This window comes from Rana temporaria, chromosome 2 (genome assembly GCF_905171775.1).
Source record: "Rana temporaria chromosome 2, aRanTem1.1, whole genome shotgun sequence".
NCBI lineage: Eukaryota > Metazoa > Chordata > Amphibia > Anura > Ranidae > Rana > Rana temporaria.
Window position 1 is genome coordinate 450,425,517 of NC_053490.1, and position 23,600 is coordinate 450,449,116.

At 40.5% G+C, this 23,600-nt stretch overlaps 1 protein-coding gene across 3 annotated transcripts in view; it reads left to right on the forward strand.

The window, feature by feature from the left end:
* RABGEF1 (RAB guanine nucleotide exchange factor 1) overlaps window positions 1-20,131 on the forward strand; it is a 54,900-nt gene extending 34,769 nt beyond the window's left edge. For all 3 annotated transcript variants that reach the window (XM_040338496.1, XM_040338497.1, XM_040338495.1), the window contains 6 exons: window positions 779-945; window positions 1,978-2,059; window positions 11,165-11,297; window positions 12,219-12,310; window positions 12,822-13,078; window positions 19,105-20,131. In XM_040338496.1, coding sequence (XP_040194430.1) covers window positions 779-945; window positions 1,978-2,059; window positions 11,165-11,297; window positions 12,219-12,310; window positions 12,822-13,078; window positions 19,105-19,503 — 1,130 coding nt within the window. In that variant the 3' untranslated portion in view covers window positions 19,504-20,131. The remainder of the gene's footprint in view (window positions 1-778; window positions 946-1,977; window positions 2,060-11,164; window positions 11,298-12,218; window positions 12,311-12,821; window positions 13,079-19,104) is intronic.
* The last annotated feature ends 3,469 nt before the right edge of the window (window positions 20,132-23,600 follow it).

Genomic DNA, 23,600 nt, shown 5'->3' on the forward strand with positions numbered 1-23,600 from the left:
TCACGAAAAAAATCGCTGATCGCCGCCATTAGTAGTAAAAAAAAAAAAAAATAATAAAAATGCAATAAAACTATCCCCTATTTTGTAAACACTATACATTTTGAGCAAACCAATCGATAAACGCTTATTGCGATTTTTTTTTTTTTTACCAAAAATAGGTAGAAGAATACGTATTGGCCTAAACTGAGAAAAAACATTTTTTTATATGTTTTTGGGGGATATTTATTATAGCAAAAAGTTAAAAATATTGCATTTTTTTTCAAAATTGTCGCTCTACTTTTGTTTATAGCGCAAAAAATAAAAACGCAGAGGTGATCAAATACCACCAAAAGAAAGCTCTATTTGTGGGAAAAAAAGGACGCCAATTTTGTTTGGGAGCCACGTCGCATGACCGCGCAATTGTCAGTTAAAGCGACGCAGTCCCGATTTGCAAAAAGGGGCCTGGTCCTTTAGCTGCATTTTGGTCCGGGTCTTAAGTGGTTAAGCAGCAGTGACATGTTTACTGTGCCTTTTTGGAAATCTTTTTGTGACATTGTCACTTGTTTGCTCCTTGGAGGTGGTTAAATGGATACTTATGAGAGATTGATGTAACAGGTACCGCTTCCTATTTTAATAAAGTCTGGGCCATTTGCGAGTGAAAATATATAGGCAAAGTATCTTCACTCGCTTTCATTATGCAAATGATTCCAAATTAAAAAAGGGTGTTATTCTATCTGTGCCAGTGCACTGGCATTTGGTAAAAGTTGCATGACAGGTACACTTTCTTTCCTGTTGACAGATATGAAAGAACCGAAAGCTCCTAGTCCTTCTCTCACTCGTCAGTGCAGCATTGAGACCGATCGCGTGTCTAAGGAATTTATTGAATTTTTGAAGACCTATCATAAAGCGGGGCACGACGTGTATAAGCAGTGCAAAGTCTTCCTGGAAGCCGTGCAGCACAAGAAGGTTTGTAAAACTTTTTTTCCTTGTAGTTCTGTCATTCATTTATGTTATGTTTTCCTAAACTAGCTCAGTCATGGAGGCATGAGAGTGTGCTTAACCTGAGCAAACCCCTTTGCTGAAGTCTCCTGGGATGTATGACATCGTTTGCCTGGGCCTGAAAATAAGGAAGTGTTTTTTTTTTTTCAAATTTACTAGTGCTGCACCTAGAAGTTTTTATTATCTAAATGAATTATAATAGATGGAGTGCATTAAAGTATGAAAACGTCTGCCTTTACAATCACTTTAATAAACGTGTCCCTACCACGTAAGACACAAGGTGGTGCTGTATTATTAAAGTCTGTTTTCTGCTTCAGAAATTGCTTGTTTAAAGCGGAGTTCCGGACACAATTTCACTTTTTAAATATAAATACCCCTGTAATACACAAGCTTAATGTATTCTAGTAAAGTTGGTCTGTAAACTAAGGTCCGTTTTGTTAGGTTGTTACAGCATTTAGACACTTTATAAAATAGAAATTGACTGGGGCCATCTTAAGTGTGGGCATCATGAAGCCAGACTGTATGACTTCCTGGATTTCAGCCTTGCAGATCTCGCACGTGCTCAGTGCTGCACAAGCAGTGTCCGATCAGGTTTCAGCACCTGTGCTGTCCAAGTCACATGATTCTTTGAGACTGGGGAGTGCACAGACTCCTGGAAAGTTACACCCACTACATTCCCAGGAGTCTGTGCGGTGTAGGTTAGGAAGCATTAAGCACCTAGGTGCAGGAAGTGGGAAGATTAACTATTCTGCCTAGCAACAACACTTTGAAGGCATCTAAAAAAAAAAAAAAAAAAAAAAAAATTCGTAAAGGACTAATGACATTTTTTTTAAAACTACTGATGTAATGTTATATTTATGGGTGGAACTCCTTTAATGCTCGTTTCCTGTGTATTCAATAATCGATAGCTCCATCTTCTCTGAGATGTGTCGTGAGAAATTGAAGTTTGATTCTGCTGTGGATACATGTTGTTGATTGTCTCTCTTGCTGTCTCCCTAGGAGTCAAATATTGAAGAATTGTCAGAATACACTCAAGACTTTTACCAGAACACAGCGGACAAACTACAGATGTATTGGAAAGGTAACCCCGTCCTTTCCTAACTAGGCAAACAATCACACACCATTTACTAAAGCTGAAGCCCATTGATTTTTTTTTTTCTCCCTTTTAAACTAGATAAAGTTTTTTTTTTTTCTTGGCTCATCTACAATTTATTCATACATTTCTGACAACTTAATTTGTCACCATTGTTTGCAAAACGGTATTAGTTTTCTTTTTTTTTTCATTTTTTTTTCACAACATAGGCCTAGATTCACAAAAGAGATACGACGGCGTATCTCCTGATACGCCGTCATATCTCTGTTTTAGGGTCTTCCTAACAATGCGACTGATTCACAGAATCAGTTACGCATAGTTAGCCCTAAGATCCGACAGGTGTAATTGAATTACACTGTCGGATCTTAGGATGCAATACCACAGCCGCCGCTGGGGAGAGTTCGCGTCGTAAACCAGCGTCGGGTAGGCAAATTAGTAGTTACGGCGATCCAAAACGGTTTTTCGCGTTCGCTACGTCGCTGCTAGTCTAGTTGCTCGTCGCAAAGTTAATCGTCGTTTTTGCTGCCCTAACTTTACACAGCCCACGTATGTGCTGTACAAAGTATGGCCGTCGTTCCCGCGTCGAAATTTGAAAATGTTTTGTTCTTGCGTAAGACGTCCGGGAATACGAAAGTACGCTACGCACGTCGAAAAAATGACGTCACTTCGCGCAAAGCACGGCGGGAATTTCAAAACTGAGCATGCGCAGTAGGTCCGGCGCGGGAGCGCGCCTAATTTAAATGGCACACGCCCCTTTGAATTACGTGGGCTAACGCCGGAGGCCGCCAGCGTAGGTTTTCATGCAAGTGCTTTGAGAATCAGGCACTTGCGATGAAAACTTGCGGCGGTGTAACGTATCTACTATACGTTACGCCGCCGCGATTCTACGTGAATCTGGGCCATAGTTACATAGTTGGTCTGGTTGAAAAAAGAGACAAGTTAACCAATAAAAGGGAAAACAAAATCAAACAGTATTGTGTACACAATCCTTTACCCACAGTTGATCCAGAGGAATGCAAAAACCTTTAGCAAAGCACAATCCAGTTTGCTCCAGCGGGGGAAAAAATTCCTTCCTGATCCCCCCCCCCCCCCCCCCCCCCCAAGAGGCAATCGAATATTTCCCGGATCAACTTTACCTATAAATGTCAGTATCCAGTTATATTTTTTGCATTTAGGAAAGAATCCAGGCCTTTTTTTAAAGCAATCTACTAAGCTTACTGAGCTGGCCAGAACCGGCTGTTGAGGGAGTCTATTCCGCATTTTCTCAGCTTTAACTGTGAAGAAACTTTTCTGTATTTGTAAAGGAGATCTCTTTTCCTCCAGACGTAAAGAGTGCCTCTTTGTCCTCTGTGATGACCTTAACCGGTTCCTGACCGGCTTACGCAGATATATTGTGGCAGAATTGCTCTCCTGGGTAAAATCATATATATATATATATATATATATATATATATATATATATATATATATATATATATATATATAATTATATATAATCTCTTCGTCCAGGAGAGCCACCAGAAGGCGCTCACGCCCACTGCACAGTCGGGACCCGCTTGTGATCTCATGCACGAGCGTCAGCACGGGGGTTTTTGTGTGTAAACACACAAATCCCCATGCTGTCTGAGGAGAGATGACAGAGCTTGTGTTTCTACAAAGTAGAAACCACGCTCTGTCCAATTTCGTAGTCCCACCACCCACAGTTGTTGCACACAATAAGGAACACAGTTAACCCCTTGATCGCCCCCTAGTTTTAACCCCTTCCCCGGCATTGACATTTACATAGTAATTAGTGCATATTTAGAGCACTGATCGCTCTGTAAATGTCAATGGTCCGAAAAAAATGTGTCAAATGTCCATTGCAATACCGCAAAAAATCGCAGATCACGCCATTACTAGTAAAAAAAAAACGCCATGAAATAGAAACCGCAGAGGTGATCAAATACCACCAAAAGAAAGCTTTATTTGTGGGGGAAAAAAAGGACGTCAATTTTGTTTGGGTACAACATCGCACGACCGCACAATTCAGTTAAAGTGACGCAGTGCCGTATCACAAAAAATGGCCCGCTCATTGAGCAGCCAAATCTTCCGGGGCTGAAGTGGTTAAAGTGAATAACTCAACACCAAGTTCACAATATTGGACCACTTATATTCCCTTCTCAAGAGAGAATAAATTCAGTTCCTCTAATCTTTCCTCATAGCTGAGCTGCTCCATGCCTCTTATCAGTTTGGTTGTTCTTCTCTGCACTTTCTCCAGTTCCCCGATATTTTTTTTGAGAACTGGCGCCAAAAACTGAACTGCATTATCCAGATGAGGTCTTACTAATGATTTGTACAGGGGCAAAATGATATCTCTCTCTCTGCTGTCCATACCTCTTAATCCAAGAAAGGACTTTGCTCGCTTTGGAAACCGCAGCTTGGCATTGCATCCTATTATTAAGCTTACAATCTACCAGAGCCCCCAGATCCTTCTCCACCATTAATTCCCAATTTGTACTCCCCCCTATTATGTATGATGCATGCATATTCTTAGCCCCTAAGTGCATAACTTTACATGTATCAACATTAAACCCAGGGTGGATTTTATTTAAATCAAGTCTATTTAAACCACGATTTAAATCATATTTTTTAAAGAGCGCCTGTCATCTCTGTCCCTCAGCAGCTCCTCCTCTGACCCGCTGTTTACTCACGACAATCCCATTCACTTTAATGGAACAGCTGGTGATGCAGCAGTGACACAACAAGGTGAGAGACGTGGTGTCAGCAGGTGAGTGGATGCCCTCTAACAGGCGCTGCCATGATGGCTCTGAAATGACAGGTGCTCTTTAAATGTAAGGACTCATTCTTGCTGGTAGTTAGAAATTGTGTGAATGCATCAACGCAATTCATGTTATCTCAGCTTGCAGAGCTTGTATTCATTGAATGGGTTTACCGAAAATGTAAATATTGCAGAATATACAGCCTCCTGCTTCATAACTAAGCTCCATTTCATGCTGAATAAACTAAATTTTTACTGTATCTTAAATGGAAAACAATCTTTAAATAAATAGATTTTTACTCCAAAAGCATTTTATTAAAATAAATCAATAAAAATTAAAAATAAACATTTTAAATCGAATTTAGGGCCAGTTCACACCGCATGCAGTCCAGTACGTTTTTTGTTCTGCATCAAAAGCGCATGAAAGGGTTATATGGTTTCCAATGGCATAGTTTAATCAGTTCAATTCACTCCAGTGCAGTCAAATCCAGGACTTTTCGGTTCCAGAAAAAAAAGTAGAACATGCTGCATTTTTCCTGGACTGTACTGGAACACAGTAAAACGTATCAAAACACAATGGAACGCATCAAAAATGCACTGGACCCTAGTATAGTAAAAAAAAAAAGGGGGGAAAGAAGAAAAAGCACCTGGAATGCATCCGAAAACGTATCAAACACATGCGTGTTAAAAACATGCATGCAGAAACGCATCCGGAACAGATCTAGAGTGCGTTTTTGTGGCGTGAACTGGCCCGTAACCACTTCCCATCCCAGCTATAGAAATATGACGTCCGCAGAAGGAATCTCCCGTCCTGGGCGGGCGTCAGATGACGTCCTGGGCTTCCCTGCCATCTAGGGTGCCCGCCGTGCCGCTCGGGAGCCGCTGCGCGTGCCAGGCGGCCGTGTTCGTCGGGCAACCGCGATTGCCGGTAACACAGCCAAGGATGTGGATCGGTCTATGTAAACACACCGATCCACGCCCTGTCAGAGGAGAGGAGACCGATCCGTGTGTTCCCAGTACAGAGGAACACAGATCGGTCTCCTCCCCTTGTGAGTCCCCTCCCCTTACAGTTAGAATCACTCCCTAGGATACACATTTAACCCCTTGCTCGCCCCCTAGTGTTAACCCCTTGCATTTATACAGCGATCAGTGTATTTTTATAGCACTGATCGCTGTATAAATTTGAATGGTCCCAAAATAGTTTTAAATGTGTCCGCCGCAATGTCAGAGTCACAATAAAAATCGCAGATCCCTGCCATTACTAGTAAAAAAATAAAAGTAATAATTAAAATGCCATAAATGTATCCCTTATTTTGTATGCGCTATAACTTTTGCGCAAATAAATCAATATAGGCTTATTGCGAGACAGTGCATTGAGGTCGACTTGTAAGTTGGAGACATCCTGTGAGGACGTTAATAGTTTAGTGTCATCTGCAAAGACTGAAATGGTACTTTTACCATCATTTATAAAGATATTTTAAAGTAAGGGTCCCAGCACTAAACTTTGGGGTACGCCTTAGACCATTCATGGCAACAATTAATACCCACCACTCTGAATTTGGTGTTTTAAACAGTTTTCTATCCATTTACAAACTGGTCTTTTCAAGCCTGTAGACTTTACCTTACACATGAGCCGTTTGTGGGGAACTGTGTCAAACGCTTTTGAAAAATCCAAGTATACCGCGTCCACCGCCACGCCTCTGTCTAAGGTTTTACTTGCCGCCTCATAAAAAGAAATCAGATTTGTCTGACTTTTGTCTTTCATGAATCCATGCTGTCTGTTGAATAAAGGGGTAGTGCTGCGCTGTGAATAGGGAGTGGGATAACGTGCAGAGGAAGTGTAGCCAATCCTTATATATGGAAAAAATGGAAAATATAGTCTGGCTACTAATCATGAGTAGCAATAATAAAAAATGATACTGGTATACCATACAAATAAATATCATCAAAATAAACGTGCTACAATGCAGCCAAAGATAGCTGAAGAAATGTGAAATACAGAGTGACAGTGCTGGTGTCATATAGTGAAATAAATAATAACAAACGTACTGATACACAACTCCTGAAGAAGTTACGAGAAGTGACGAATATGCGTAAGAGTATTACATAGAGTCCACCAAGAGGTACCGGAGGTGACGTTGGCGAACGCCCTGTTTTTATATGCCTGTTTTTATCACAACAATGTGAGTACCTAGTATATTATTTTGTTTGAATAAACCCAATTTTAAAACGATACTGCACTATTGGCACTTTCAGCTCCCTGGGAGCGAGTCACTGTCACTGTTTGGACGTGACTACCGAGAGGGATCTATATTTATTTTATTTATTTTTTCCAATTACAGTCCATTTTGATGACACCTTATGTGTCATGTGACAGTGCTGGTGTCATATAGTGAAATAAATAATAACAAACGTACTGATACACAATAAAGTGTACAGCGTGCAAAGCACACGAGTGACTGTAATAAACTAGGTTAAATGTCCATGCAGCAGATAACTATAAACATAGCAGCAGGCAAAATCCAAAATAAAAGTGCTGGTCTAGTGACGTGACAAAAGGGGTTGATTTCCGGTGTTTTCTTCAGAGTAAGTGAGGATGTCCCCTTACCTTACTGCTGTAAGGTAACAGCATAAAAACCCAGGTACACTTTTCTGGTCTTATCCACATAAGGTGTCATCAAAATGGACTGTAATTGGAAAAAATAAATAAAATAAATATAGATCCCTCTCGGTAGTCACGTCCAAACAGTGACAGTGACTCGCACCCAGGGAGCTGAAAGTGCCAATAGTGCAGTATCGTTTTAAAATTGGGTTTATTCAAACAAAATAATATACTAGGTACTCACATTGTTGTGATAAAAACAGGCATATAAAAACAGGGCGTTCGCCAATGTCACCTCCGGTACCTCTTGGTGGACTCTATGTAATACTCTTACGCATATTCGTCACTTCTCGTAACTTCTTCAGGAGTTGTGTATCAGTACGTTTGTTATTATTTATTTCACTATATGACACCAGCACTGTCACTCTGTATTTCACATTTCTTCAGCTAGCTTTGGCTGCATTGTAGCACGTTTATTTTGATGATATTTATTTGTATGGTATACCAGTATCATTTTTTATTATTGCTACTCATGATTAGTAGCCAGACTATTTTTTCCATATATAAGGATTGGCTACACTTCCTCTGCACGTTATCCCACTCCCTATTCACAGCGCAGCACTACCCTTTTATTCTTCATTTGTTCCTGGTTTGATACACTATTTAGTGCAGCAGCTGTACCCCTTCCTTTTCCCTTCCCCCCCACTCTTGTGGTAAGCGCAGTAATACCCACCCCATCACCATGCTGTCTGTTGCTTAAAATATTTCTTTCCAGCAAGAACTCATCCGTGGTCTTTTATTAAACTCGCTTAACATCACTTACATTTCCTTAGCATCTTCATATTTATAAAAGGTCAAACATGATGTTGATATTTGTTGGATTTTTTCATGTTAAAACAACATTTCTATATAGGGATTTTAGGATGAATTTTGAAGGTAAGATTCTACATCCTTACTATGAAAATGGCTAAAGTAACTGAAATATTACTACATTATAGTGATTTATCTTCTTGCATAAATAAAAAAGGTGTGAAAATACTCACTAGTATTGAATAATAACATATAAAGCTTTAATTACTAAAATTAAAAATACATTAGATGTTTATTTATTTGTTAGTGATGGTTTGAAATTAACAGGAGGGCATAAAGTGGTTGGGCTGTGTGTAACGGAGAATTAAAGTGGTTCTAAAGGCTCAAGATTTTTTACCTTAATGCATTCTATGCATAAGACCCCATTCACACCTTCGCGTTTTGTCGCATGTAGCGCGACGCGAACAAACGCCAGAGGGACGAAAAGCAATGAAAGTCAATGGGGATGGTTCACATCTGCACGCTGATGCGCCTGACGCGCATCGCCTGTAGTCAAAAGAAGTTCCGGACCCTTTTTTGTCGCGCAATACGCGCGATATGCGCGTATTTGAGCGTTTTTGGTTTTCCATTGAAATCAATGTAAAACGCCAGATACGCGCGTATTGCGCGACAACAAGCTTTTGCTACGGGCGTTTTGTCAATAGAACTTGTCGCCCATGCAGAAGATTAAAAAAATCTACCAACATAGCAATAAGTGATGAAAAGATGATAGTTTTTCCTATTGGCTAAAAAAAAAAACGTCTAAGTACAAAAACGTCGGACAACGCTGTATGCAAACGCGCATATTAGCATGAATACGCGCGAAAAAAAACGCCGGAAAAAAACGCCGGAAAACGCCGCTATTGCCTATGCCTAGGTGTGAATGCAGCCTTAGGGTTCATTCACATATATGCAAATTGAATGCGTTTTGAACCACATCCGATTCGTGTGACATGTCAATCAAACTGGCTTTCTATGGAGCCAGTTCACGTATATGCGGTGCAATGGCAATGAAAATTTGTTGCAAATTTTTAGAGTCCTGTGTGTTTTCTGAGCACTTTGGTGCGGTTCAGATGCAAATTCCAGACACATTGCCTTCTATGGTAATGCATCTGAATCGCACATCGGATCAGCTTTGAACACAAATTCAATCTGAAAAAAAAAAACAGCGTGCCCCCCCTCCCCCCATTCATATTTCAGGTCTGGTACAGCTTTCAAGGGGAACCCCGTGCCAATTTTTTATTTACTAAAAAAATGGCCTGGGGTCCCCCCAAAATCCATACCAGACCCTTATCCGAGCATGCAACGTTGGCAGACCAGGAAAGGTGGGGGATAAGTGAGCACCCCTCCTAAACCATACAGGGCCACATGCCCTCAACATGGGGGGGTGCTTTGGGGCCTCTTCCCCACAACCCTTGGCCGGTGGTTGTTGGGTTTGCGGGCAAGGGAGCTTATCAGAATCTGGAAGCCTCCTTAACAAGGGGATCCCACATCCCAGACCCCTCCCCTGTGTGATTGAGTACGGAGAACATTGTACCCCTACTTATTCACCAAAAAAGTGACAAAAAGAAATAAAAACGCAGACCGTTTTTGACAATTCCTTTATTAAAAAAACAAAACCAGGGTAGATCTAGCGTCAATCACAATTAACGCCGCTGACCCAAAAAAAACTCTGCACCTGTTGCGGGCTTCTGCCGCCTGACAGTTCTTAAATGGCTAAGAGGCAGGGCAATCTGGTGACCTCACAGTGAATTTGAAGTCCTGATTGGCTGAAGCCATGAAGGCTTTGCCCAATCAGGGCACAGAACACTGTCAGAGTCCCTACTCATTTACCAAAAAAGTGTCAAAAAGAAAGACATTGTTTTTGACAATTCCTTTATTAAAAATAAAAAACTAATGTCCTCCGTTGTAGATCCATAGTCGATCCTGATGCCTGCCGCCACCGCCCTCTGAAAAAAAAAAACTCTGCTTGCACCGAAGGCCTGTGCCGTCTGCCTGCTCCACTGTGTGGCAGTTCCTAAATAGCTAAGTGGCAGGGCCAGCTGGTCACCTTACCTGGTGGCACTGTCCCATGTGATGTCACAGACCCAGCTTGTACCAGTCGGAGACATCACAGGGGGCGGTGCCACAATGTTTTCTGACCAGTACAGCCAGCCACAGTGTTCCTGATCAACCGTCACAGCAGTCATAGTGTCACCAGACCAGTGTAAGCCAGCAACAGTGTCCCAGGGAAATATACAGCAATGAATACCTGACAAGTGTTGCCTTTAGTTATACTTTAACATGCTGGTCTTCATGTGGTCAAGGAATGAACCGATTTGCCAGAAGAAGTGTGACGGCTATGTAATATACAGTATATATTCGTTCCTAGTCACGTGTTTTGTTGGCAATTGAGTTGAGGAATTAGTGTGGCTGTGGCCTGATATCAGCAAAGGTTTTGATGCTGGCAAGTACTATTTCAGCAAACATTTTTGGCTGCATGTTTATCTTGTGTAGCACAGTTGCCAAAGATGTTCCCTGATCTCTGCATGCACAAACCATATAGATAGACGGCCTCCCTTGCTTCTTCCTATGGCTGAAATTAGTAGTATTAAAATTTTCTAATCTAATAGGATAGTTATATGTTGAAAATCGGCTAATAATCTGCATGTATATTATCCTATACACTTCCAACTGAAGACAGTGCATACAGTCTTTCTTCACTTTGCATACAGTCAAAGAGATGTAGATATACAGTATATATGTATATCTTTTTCTGTACGATGTGTGTGAGATCCTTTTTTGTTTTGTTTTTACAAAGTTCTTGGTTTTTGGCTTTAGACTTGTAGTGGCGTTATTGTTTTTGTGAAGTTTTCCTCATTGTTCTTATTATTTTTTAAAATAGTGCCGCCTATTAAAGTGGAGGAAGCCATGGACCAAATTGAGAAGTTTATCATGACACGCTTATACAAGCATGTGTTCTGTCCAGAAACCACAGACGATGAGAAGAAAGATTTAGCTGTGCAAAAGAGAATCAGGTGAGAAGATATCAAGAAATCCATTTTGTGTGGATATAGAGATGCAGTGTTCAATCCATTTGCAGATTGGTAAAAGATTTCAAGAAACCAATTGGGATATTCTTATGTGCCCCAGTGCTGGTCACAAAGCTGGCTGTGGCCTATTCACACAGTGCTGGAAATAATTCAGTTTATTTTTGTATTAAGACTGTGAACTTTTGTTTTAATTTGTTTGTGTATACAAGCCTTTTTTTTTTCATACAAATAGACATTTAATACATGAAAATGCCTTGGTTCCTGCGTTTGCTGGGAAGTAAGGGCTCTTTCAGAATTGCGAACTCCGCCTGTGGATCCGCCCGCTGATCCCCACTGAGCAGGCGGATGATAGGTCCGTGCCTGCTCAGCTTATGCAGAACGAACACAGCTCGCTTACCTCTATCTGTGGTCTGCTGATAATGGACCACTAGTCTGTTTATTCGCCAGATGGATGGGAAGCAGATCCCCTATCCATCTGTTTTTGCCAGCTAGTATCGAAGGTTGACAGGTGTAAGCAGACACATGTCCGTTTACATCTGCCGCTCCATAAAGGTCAATGGATGGTCTGATTGGGTCCGCCTAAAAAAGTGACAGGCGTGCCAGATCAGTCCATTTGTGTGAAAGGGGCCCTAAAGACACAGTGAGTAAATGTGAGCTTCATATGTATACATGGCAAACATAAAACTATTTACAGTAACATTTTATATATTAAAATATAACCAAATCCACTGTAAATTGTCTTTAACAACTCATTGATAAGATAGCCTGCTCTAGTCTACCCTGGGAAGATACTGTAAATCATGTCTTTCCATTTGGAGGTTCATGGAAATAGTTGTACAACCTGCCAGGAAGCAAAACGAAGTGCCATTTGTACTTAAATTGATGCTTTCTTGCTCTATTCCTCAGGGCCTTACATTGGGTCACTCTTGAGATGCTGTGTGTTCCAGTCAATGAAGAAATTCCTGAAGTGTCAGATATGGTTGTAAAAGCTATAACAGGTTAGTAATTAAATGAATATTCATAAACTGTCTCAGGGTCAGGTTACAAGGGTGATTGTGTTGCAGAATGGCTGGAATATGACTTGCCTATAGAAATGAATGGGTCAGCGACATGCTGGACAGGTCCACATAGTGGAGACGGCAGTAATGGGAAAGAGGTTAGTATTGAATGTATCACTGCATTCGTTGGTTGGGTAGAATTCCTAAAGGACAAGCTCAATAACGGTGAATAATGATGAAAATGAGATATGTGTTTATATAGCCAAGGGCACTGGACCTGCAGAGATGAGAACAGCACCATTAGCAGTTTACCAGAAGACTCAAGCTGTTTAAGAAGGTGCTAGCATTGTGGATTTGAATCATAGAGAGTCGTTTGGTATTGTGTTTTCTTTATAATTGAAAATATGGTAGGAGTCCTGACATTGTTAGACCAGTTGATATAGTGTGTTTTTATTTTTATGTTGCATTTAGGAAACTATAAATAGGAATTGGTTTCTTTAATCTCCTTCAGATATTATAGAAATGGATTCAAAGCGGATTCCACGGGACAAGCTTGCCTGCATTACTGGATGCAGTAAACAAATCTTTAATGCAATTAGAACCACAAAGAATGAACCTGCTTCTGCTGATGACTTCCTCCCTACTCTAATCTACATTGTGCTAAAGGCGAACCCACCACGTCTACAGTCAAATATTCAGTATATCACTAGATTCTGCAATCCTAGTCGGCTGATGACTGGGGAAGATGGATACTATTTCACAAACCTGGTGAGTAGTATAGTGGTCTTTCTGATGCCCTCTTATGCTCTGTTCACATGATTTTATTTAAAGCGGTGTTTCACCCTGCAGAACAACTTTTTAGCATAAAATTCGGCATAGTAGCGCGAGCTACAGTATGCCTGTCTTAATTTTTTTATCCCCGTACTCACTGTTATATCGTACATAGAAGATTCAGACTGCCCGCGGGGAATGGGCGTTCCTTTTAAGATGGAGGGTGATTGACGGCCGGCTCTGGCACGTCACGCTCCCCGAAGACAGCCGGAGTAGGTCTCGGCTCTTCACGGCGCCTGCGCACAGACTATGCGCAGGCGCCGTGAAGAGCCAAGCCTATTTTGGCTATTTCCGGAGAAGCGTGACGCGCCAGAGCCGGCCGTCAATCACCTTCCGTCTGGATTGGAACGCCCATTCCCCGAATTTTATGCCAGAAGAAAAAAAAAAAGTTTTTTTTTTTTTTTATAGGGTGAACCCCCGCTTTAAAGACGTCCACACACACCATAAATTCCATTTTTTTTTTTTAACCACTTGCCCACTGGGCACTTATACCCCCTTCCTAAACAGGCCAATTACTCATTCATTCATGCAACACTGTACCCACATGACATTTTTGTCCTTTTTTCACACAAATAGAGGTTTCTTTTGGTGGTATTTAATCACCACTGGGTTTTTTATTTTCTGTGCTATAAATTAAAAAAAAAAGACCGAAAATTTTCGCCAAAATTTATACTGCTACATATCTTTGGTAAAAATAACCAAAATCAGTGTATATTATTTGGTCTGTGTGAAAGTTATGTAGTCTATAATCTATAGTGCCAATCACTGAAAATGTATCACATCTGATATACTGATGGCCTATGGGTCCTTTCACATGAGCTTTCCACCCAACGGACTCCATTTTGCTCAGTGGGAAATCGATCTGTTGATTACCGCTGAGCAGGCGGATGACAGGTCCGTCTCCGCTCACTGTGCAGGGACGGACTTTTCAGAGTCCCGTTATCCTCTATGGGAGATCGGGTGAACACAGACTGCCGTCTGTTTTCATCCGATCTGATCCTCCAGACCAATGGAAAATAGGGTTTCCATCCAACTGGATTTCACGGACAGGATCGGATTAGGTATCCGGCGGATATCAGTGGACATGTCACAGCTGACATCCGCTGATCCATAGAGGTGCATGGAGCATCCAGTCGGGTCTGCATGAAAAACTGACAGGCATTTCTTGAAACACTAACAAGCCAGGAAAGTACAAATGCCCCCCAAAGTACCCCTTTTTGCAAAGTAGACATTATAAGGTATTTAAGAGGCATGGAAAGTTTTTTGAAGTTGTAATTTTTACCCACAATTCTTTGCAAAATATATATTTTTATCACAATATTGTCATATTAACAGGTTATTTGTCTCGCATGGCATACGCATTCTTGCAACTACATCCCAAAACCGATTCTCTGCTACTCCTGATGATACCACATGTGTGAAACTTTTTCACAGCCAGACCACATACAGAGGCCCAAAATGCATCGTCAGATATTCTAGGAGCATAAATGACATATCTAATTTTTTGACTACCTATTACACTTTTGGAGGCACTGGTGCACCAGGACAATAGAAATGCCCACAAAATGACCCAATTTTGGAAGCAAAAACCCCAACACATAATCTAGGCATAATTTTCTTTTTTATTTTACACAAGCTACTCCGGAATATAGCGATACTACATGTGTGAGACTTTTTCACAGCCTGGCCACAAATAGAGACCGAACATGCAGAGAGCACTGTCAGGATGAGCACTGATGTTGCATGTATGAGGCACACGTTGTACCTATCAAGTAGAGGAAAGAGCTCAACCAGACATGCGCTGGTTTGTTGACAAGTGATCATTCTGTCATTGGACGGGCGATCACATGGTAAAGGGCCTCTGTCATCGGCCCTTCACCCCGATCTGTCGGATCCAGAGAACCCGGTGATCAGACACTTTCGGGTGCGCGCAAGTTCGTCCCTGGACACCCTCTCAGAACTAGCCGACCGCGCTGTAACCATCATTTAGCTATGGCCCGGTTAGCAAGTGGCTAAAAAAATAATAGAGCATATAAATTTGCCATACAAGCTATTTTGTAATTTAATCCAAAAAGCCAATCCATGCAGTCCAACTTCACTAAACTGTAGGTAGTAAGCTGGTACAAAGAAGTGATTTTTATAACAACTTCAAAATGGATATCAACGGCAATAAATAGTGCAGCACTCCCAAGACAATGACTATTAAAGAAGAAATTATCTTGAGGAGTGCCACACTATATATGTTCATTGATATTTTAATTTGAAAAAAATAAATCTATTTTATTCTGAAGCTGCTGTAATTTTTTTAAACTGTCAAAAATGTCAATGCAATGTGGAGACCTGGAGGCATTCAGTACTTGCACTTATGTACAGAAGAGCCCCCAGAATTTTTTTTTCTGCTTTTCTTTACAATAGGAATTTCATTTTTTGTGAGATAATCCCTAAGGCTGGGGTCCATTACATGTCTGTTCACTTATTCAGGTCTGAATTTTTGCCTGAATTCATACCTGTACCAGACCCAAACACACCCAGCACTTTTTTTTCTTTATTGTACATCACAGGACACAGAGCTGGTTATAATAATAATAACTATTTGGGTTATATGCCACCTATAGGTGAATGGACACTGGTAGATCAATTAAAGAGGAAGCCCTCCCCTATATAACCCCTCCTATACAGGAAGTACCTCAGTTATTTTCACCAGTGTCTGTAAGGTGGTGGTCACTGATGTGATACATGTGCTCTTGGAGCATACTTGGAGGTCTGGACAGTTCTATTAAGAATCATGAACTTAATTCAGATCAATTCGAAAAAGATGTCAGCCAAAATAGATGGTACCCCAGCCTCATTGAGCATAGCATAACAGCTCATTATGTATTATGTATTTATGCATTATGTATTGCTCATTATGTATTACTTACCTTAATAAAATCTTTTCTGATAAAGAAAAAAGTATGGAACAAGTTGAAAGCCTGTGTGACAGAGCAGGGATAGACAGAACCTAACATGCAGTCTGTTCTTGAATTTTTTCAGGATGGCGAAGAATGTGGTTTAACATTCAGCATCCTTAAAGTCTAGGTTACAGCTCTGGGGGGATTTCTTCAGACTTCGCTTTCAGAAAACCTTACGTCAGTATTTTGACGCTAAATACCGTTGTGATTGCAGCAGCTAGCTGCCATGGCACTGGTATTTTCGGTAACTGCATGCGTTTCTCTTTGAGATAAAAGTGGTCTCTATGGCGGATTCCCAGCGACATCTGTTTTATTAGTGGCGGGAGAGATGACCACCCCCCTGCTGTCGCACTTCCGGTCGTCTCCGCTACTTACCGGAGTGGTCGGTAGCAGCGGAGACTATAGTGTCTGCTCCCCTCACTGCCTGGATGCCGAGTAAGGGGAAGGTGGCCCCTGCTTGGCTCCATAGCATTGGAGGTCGTCGCTTCCGCCCAATGCTCTTAACCACTTAAGGACCGCCTAATGCCGATATACGTCGGCAGAATGGCACGGCTGGGCACAGGCACGTACAGGTACGTTGCCCTCGGCGGGCTCGCGACCCGGTCCGAAGCTCCGTAACCGCGGACCTGATCGACGCCGTTGTCTTGCGATCGGGTCACAAGAGCTGAAGAATGGGGAGAGGCGAGTGTAAACACACCTTCCCCGTTCTTCTCTGTGGCTTGTCACTGATCGTTTGTTCCCTGTAATAGGGAAACGACGATCAGTGATGTCACATGTCCAGCCACGCCCCCCCTACAGTAAGAATCACTCCTTTAGGCACACTTAACCCCTTAGCGCCCCCTAGTGGTTAATCCCTTCACTGCCATTGTAATTTTCACAGTAATCAGTGCATTTTTATAGCACTTTTCGCTGTGAAAATGACAATTGTGCCAAAAATGTGTCAAAAGTGTCAGATGTGTCCGCCATAATGTCGCAGTCACGAAAAAAAATCGCTGATCTCAGCCATTACTAGTAAAAAAAATTAATAAAAATGCCATAAAACTATCCCCTATCTTGTAAATGCTCTAACTTTTGCGCAAACCAATCAATAAATGCTTATTGCGATTTTTTTTTTTTTTTTTTACCAAAAATATATAGAACAATACGTATCGGCCTAAACTGAGGAAAAGTTTTTTTTATATATTTTTTGGAGATATTTATTCTAGCAAAAAGTAAAAAAAACAGTTAAAAATATCGCTCTATTTTTGTTTATAGCGCAAAAAATAAAAACCGCAGAGGTGATCAAATACCACCAAAAGAAAGCTCTATTTGTGGGGAAAAAAAGGACACCAATTTTGTTTGGGAGCCACGTCGCACGACCGCGCAATTGTCAGTTAAAGCGACGCAGTGCCGAATCACAAAAAGGGGCCAGGTCCTTTACCTGCATAATGGTCCGGGTCTTAAGTGGTTAAAGGAGAATTTTTTTTTTTTTTCATTTTTTTTTTTTTCATTTTTTTTTTTTAATTGCATTTTTGTGTAAATATGAGATCTGAGGTCTTTTTGACAACAGATCTCATATTTAAGAGGTCCTGTCATGCTTTTTTTTTTATTACAAGGGATGTTTACATTCCTTGTAATAGTACTGAAAGTGACCAATTTTTATGATTTTTTTTAAAGACACTGTCAAAATAAAAAAAGTTAAATTCATAAGATTTTTTTTTTTTAAGCTCCCCGCTTGATGATTTTGCGTGCAAAAGCAAACACATACGCGAGTAGCGCCCGCATATGAAAAGCGTGTTCAAACCACACATGATATGTTGGGTATCAATTTACTCGGTGTAACATTATATTTCACAATAATCCCCCCTACACACGATCCGAAAATCGCATGAAAAATGCCGCTTTCGAATCGATCGTACGATAATCGGATCGTTGGTACAGAGTTTCCGAGAGCCGATCAGGACAGTTCATCCGATTTTATACTATCGGACATGCACGGAATTTTTTTTCGTACGATGCCAGATCCTATGATTTTCGTTTAATCAGTACCGCTGTCGTTCGAAAATGCAATACAAATGCATTACAACACATGACATCACTTCCGATTTTTTTTTTATTCTGCCGTACGAGAATTTTCGTGACTTTAGTAAACTCATCAGATTCGATGTAAGATTTGCATACAAAAAAAAAAATCAATCGTCCGATAATCGGATCGTGTGTACCGGGCATTAGAAAAAAAATTGGGCTAACTTTACTGTTGTCTTATTTTTTAATTTAAAAAAAGTGTATTTTTTTCCAAAAAAATGCGCTTGTAAGACCGCTGCGCAAATACGGTGTGACAGAATGTATTTTTATTCTATTGCAAATTTGACGAATCTGTTAAACTGCACAACACATTAGCAGTATAGACAAAATGGGAGCAAAGTTGCAAGACAGCAAGGTTGCAGAAAGGGGGTGGGACTTTAAATGAAGCTCGTGGTGACAAATTGAATACAATGGTGGAAAAATAAACAATTTATTGATACATAAAAAACCTGTTTACACATATAAGTTATACATGCGGAGAAAGGCACCAACCACGTAGTGCCTATTCCTTGACCCGGTAATAACCAGTAGAAACATGATTTTGAGCATTAATCACATGGTAAAATGAGGGAGTCCACAATATTCATAGTTGGGGGAAAAAAAACGATATACAAGATAAAATCTGCGCAATCTATGGTCTTTGTATTCCCTATAATTGTAAAGATAGTAGAAAACATATCTCAATGGGTGTGTAATTGGATACACAATACTGCTAGTATCTCGACGCGTTTCGCAGCTTTAAACCGCTCATCAGGAGCAGGTATATGAAGCATCTGCAATAGAGTAATTATCTAAGTAAGTAACTGTGTCGGGCATGGGGAGAAGAATTAGCAGTATAGGATTGTATCTGCCTTTGCATAGTAAATCTGTATGACCAAAATGTTTTATTTATAGTTTTTTGTTACGAAAAAAAAATAACTCAAATTTTTTGTTATGTCTCCCCTTCAGTGCTGTGCAATAGCATTTATTGAGAAGCTGGATGCCCAGTCATTGAACCTAAGTGAAGAAGAGTTCAGCAGGTACATGTCTGGCCAAGCTTCTCCAAAAAAGCATGATTCTGACATCTGGGACACAGACACATGTCCAGGAGTGAAACAGATGCACAGGAACCTTGATTTGCTCTCACAGCTGTCTGAGAGACAGGAGCGCATTGTGACAGAGGCCAAGAAGTTGGAAAAGGATCTGATTGACTGGACAGATGACGTAACTCGTGAAGTGCAGGACATTGTGGAGAAGTACCCACTGAACATACAATCTAGCACTCAAGCCTTGGCATCCATTGATTCCGAAAATGTAGAGGACGACCGTCTTCCTCCTCCACTACAGCCACAGGTCTATGCGGGATAGTCTGTGTATGCTGAACTCCATTCTGTTACTCCTGTAAATAGGTCATCCCTTTGGGACAGCACTGAATCAGTTTATTAAGAACATGGGAAGGGGGATGATTTATAAATCTAGTGTATTTCCTTTCCTGAAGGTCCGAACAATCCCTAGACTGCAAACTTAATTTCATTATTTTCTTAAGGCAAAAAGCAAACTTGTTTGCATTATGTTTTCTTAAAAGAGAACTGTAGTTTTTAAAGAAACTTGAGCAGTGCAGCAGACAATTTTTAGCGAAAACCTTTGTTGAGAAAAAAAAATCCTACCTTTTTGTTGTTCTGAAGAAATTTTGTGTGTTTGTCTGTGTCCATGTGGAAAGTTAATCTTATGGGAGTGGTTTCTTAATTACCAACCAGCTACTGCACCTGCTGGGCTCTAATGAGGAAAATTGCAGGGTCTGCACCCTTTTAGATGTGATTTCCTATTGGGAGTATCTCACCAAAAAATTAATTTTCTGTAGCAGGGGATGCTCAAAATCTAACTTGCATCTTAGTTGCAGACTTGGTGCAGGAAAATCAGCGAGCCAATCACACAAGCAGGAAATTATGTTTCTGCAGGGAGTTCTGTACACATTCTGTGTACAGAATACCCCCAGGTAGCCATATTGCATCGCATTTTACAGAAAATTACAGCACTGCAGATTGAAAAGGAAAAGTAATTTTTAAGAACATTCAATTACAATATGACTTGAGTCGCCCCTTGTATATGCTATATTATATTTTTTTAATTTGCTATTTTTATTTCCAAGGAAAGTGGAGTTACCCTTTTAAATATAAAGTGCTATCACTAAGGGCTTGTTTACATTTGCTGCAGCCCTTCTCACCCCTCTAAAAAGTGTTCCATGGATTGCTTTTTAGATGGCTGGGTGGCCATAGATCACCTACTCAGCAGTTGTTTTAACCCCTAAAAGCCCAAGCCACCACTGTGTGCATTGCATGCAGTTGCAGGGTGGTTGTAAAGCAGTCCCATTCTCTTGAATGAGTCCTGTTTGGCGACGGTTTTGGCTGCAGAACACAATGGGGTATAATTTTTGCCATGAAGCAAAGCATTGCGACCATGGCATATGTACAACCCCACCCAGCTGCGTTTGCACCTTAAGGAGGGCGGTAAAACCATGGCTCAATTGCCTATTTTTTTTTTTTTTTTCTGTTTCCATCCACAACAGCAAGTGTGAACGAGCCCCAATTAGTATGTGATTCAGTTTGTTACAGTGTCTGTCTTGAACAGTGTTTTAATCCTTTGCCACTGTGTATAAAATCCAGAGAGGTTGATAGTTTATTGCGAAGGAAGGTGAGGCAAGGTTTTTGACGAGCTGGTTCCTAGTGAATATCACCCAGACAGTGCAATCAATGGCTTCTTCAGCTAAGAGGTACTTGTTATAATTTTTGCTTTAAACTGCTTGCTTGTCGATGAGCTCAAGTTAAAACGCCAATTTTCCTAAAGGAATGGTCTGCTATCCACTAAGAATTTCTGCAGGTAACTTATTAAATAGCACTTGTTTTTTTTTTTTTGCGTATTCCAATAATAGTATATATTGTCATATCATGAATCTTGCTAAATATTTCTACCAATCGGAATATTTTTTTTAAGTTTACAAAAGCAACAGTGACCTTTTAGACATAGTTGTTTGGGTCATTTCTTTATCTATAATTAAAAAGACTCGCAAGATTTTAGCAGACAGCATCCTGGGAACACTAAGATGAATTTGACAGTTTTCTAGTAATTTAATAAAAGAACATGCTGAACTATTATGGGATCAGTCCACTCAAAACTGATATAGTTAAAGGATCACTAAAGGAAAAACATTTTTTTGCTGAAATGACTGTTTACAGGGTATAGAGACATAATAGGTAACTGATTCCTTTTAAAAACGATTAAAAATAGATAAAAATCAATCATATAATGTGCCTCCTAGATGCAAAAATGAAACTGAAACTTAATTAGTCTTTGCATGTTATTTCATGCCTCTGTGCTGGACAGTGCCATAGAGAGTCATGGCTAGGAAAACGAAACTAAAGTCTCCCATGACTTTTTTCATAAGGAGCCAGACAATCAGGAAGTGTCCACAACAGAGCAGAATTACAGCAACATCAGAGCAAAAACGAACAATGAGGACATGAAACCAGGACTGCAGTAAGGTAAAGGAAGCTTTTTAGCTAAAAAAAAAAAATTCCTTTAGTGACCCTTTAAGTCCCCAAAGATAAAACAAGCTGCTGGATGAAAACCCTAGAAATCGCTGAATGAATGCTTTTTGGGAACTGATCATTGTAGCAGAAATTACCACAAATTTTGAGGGGTGGAGGGGATGTACTATGCTAACCAGCAGAGATCATCTTTCTAGGTCTTTTTTTTCTTTTTCGTTGTGGCTCTAGCCCCTAAAATACAAGTACAGTCAGTAATGTCCCTAGCTGTATATACCTGCACTTTGAAATCTGAACAGCTGTGGGTTTACGCACCACCTGCGTTGGCATTAGTAATCTGCACTTTTTTTTTTTTTTTTTTTTAAATACAGGCCCCAGGTGGTTTATGCCATATTGTGCTTGTATGTACCACAGACTAAATCAGGCCATACACGGTCGAATATTGAACAAATTTTCTTTTCAAAATCAGAAAGTTCGTATTTTTTTGTGATCCGATGATGCCACCATTGATTTTCGAAATTCGGCCGACCAAACCTTCATGTTGCCGGGAATATTCCTTACTCTCCGGGAATATTCTTTTCTTGCAAATGCGCATTTTTTTTTGCACGATTCTCCCATCATTGATCAGAAAATCGTTTGTTTTTCAAAAAATTTCCAACATGTCGGATTTATCAAAAAATTTTTGCCGCACGAAAATCGGCTGTTGCTGCAACCCACTAACTGTGCGAAATTCGTACGAAATGTCTTTGATATGATTTTCGAAAGAAAATTCTTTCGAAATTCGAACTGTGTATGGCCGCCTTTACCTTTTGAGATGAAGCTCTCCACCGCTGAGCTGTCACTGCTCCCAACGCTTCCATCTTCGCCTGGTCTTCCTTCCAGGTTTATGCTCTCCAGGCACTTAAATAGCAGGGCTGCGATGACGCATGCGCACAGGAGTCACTATCACGGCCCGTCGTTCTATGCAATCATGGCACAGGTAGTGTGCCATGAATGCAGAAATAACTGTGCATGTGCGAGTGATATCATCATCTGGACCCAAATATGAATAGCTCTTTAAGAGTGCAGATTCACAAAATGTTAAAGGTACTAATATAGAGAGTATATATAGTGCTTCAATATAGGGGAACGTGAAGATGTTGGGTTTAATACAGCTTTAATATAAAGGTGGCAGCAATTTATAAACAAGCCAACTTGTTGTAGCCTTTGATCTTAGACCCCATTCACACTTTTCAATTTCGAATCTCCACAATTCTGGCGCTGATTCCAAATTCCAGCAAAGTTGCTCGCTGCGTATTTGGGAGCCAACTGTTCTTACTGGCACCCCAAATGCAGTGTGATTTTACCACGGTGGTCGTGCAACAGAATCGCGCAGAAAAACACTAATTTAAAAATCTTGTGAAGCATGTTGCCCAAAAAGGTGCATGAGCTTCTTTTTTTTTGTGACAGACGTGCACAGGGCAGCCCAATCAAGTGGGGGCCTTGGCATAGCAGGTTAGCAGATATGTCTTGCCTTTTGGCTTTCAGTTTATTTGTCAGCATTAAAAGCATAGCAGTTTACTATTGAGATATACATTGTACAGACTAAAGCAATATTCCCAAGAAAGGTGCTTATACATTGACTAGAAACTAATGACACTAGGAATTATCACTGCATTCGCATTTCCCGATCTGCAGCTATGGAGTTTTGTGAAATTATTATTGATGTACATGATTTCCATGATTATACATGGAGCTATGTCTTACTTGCTGAGTATTTGAGGTTTGACTAATTATTAAGTATTTATTCAGCGTTTCAGTTGAAGGCAAATTATTCGTCATGTTGGGAAAGTCTAGCTGTGCATATTTTGTTGTATTTTTTCCTATTTTCATTGTAAGAACGAATCTGTAAATAATACAGGGTTCACGTTAATGGGAAAGACG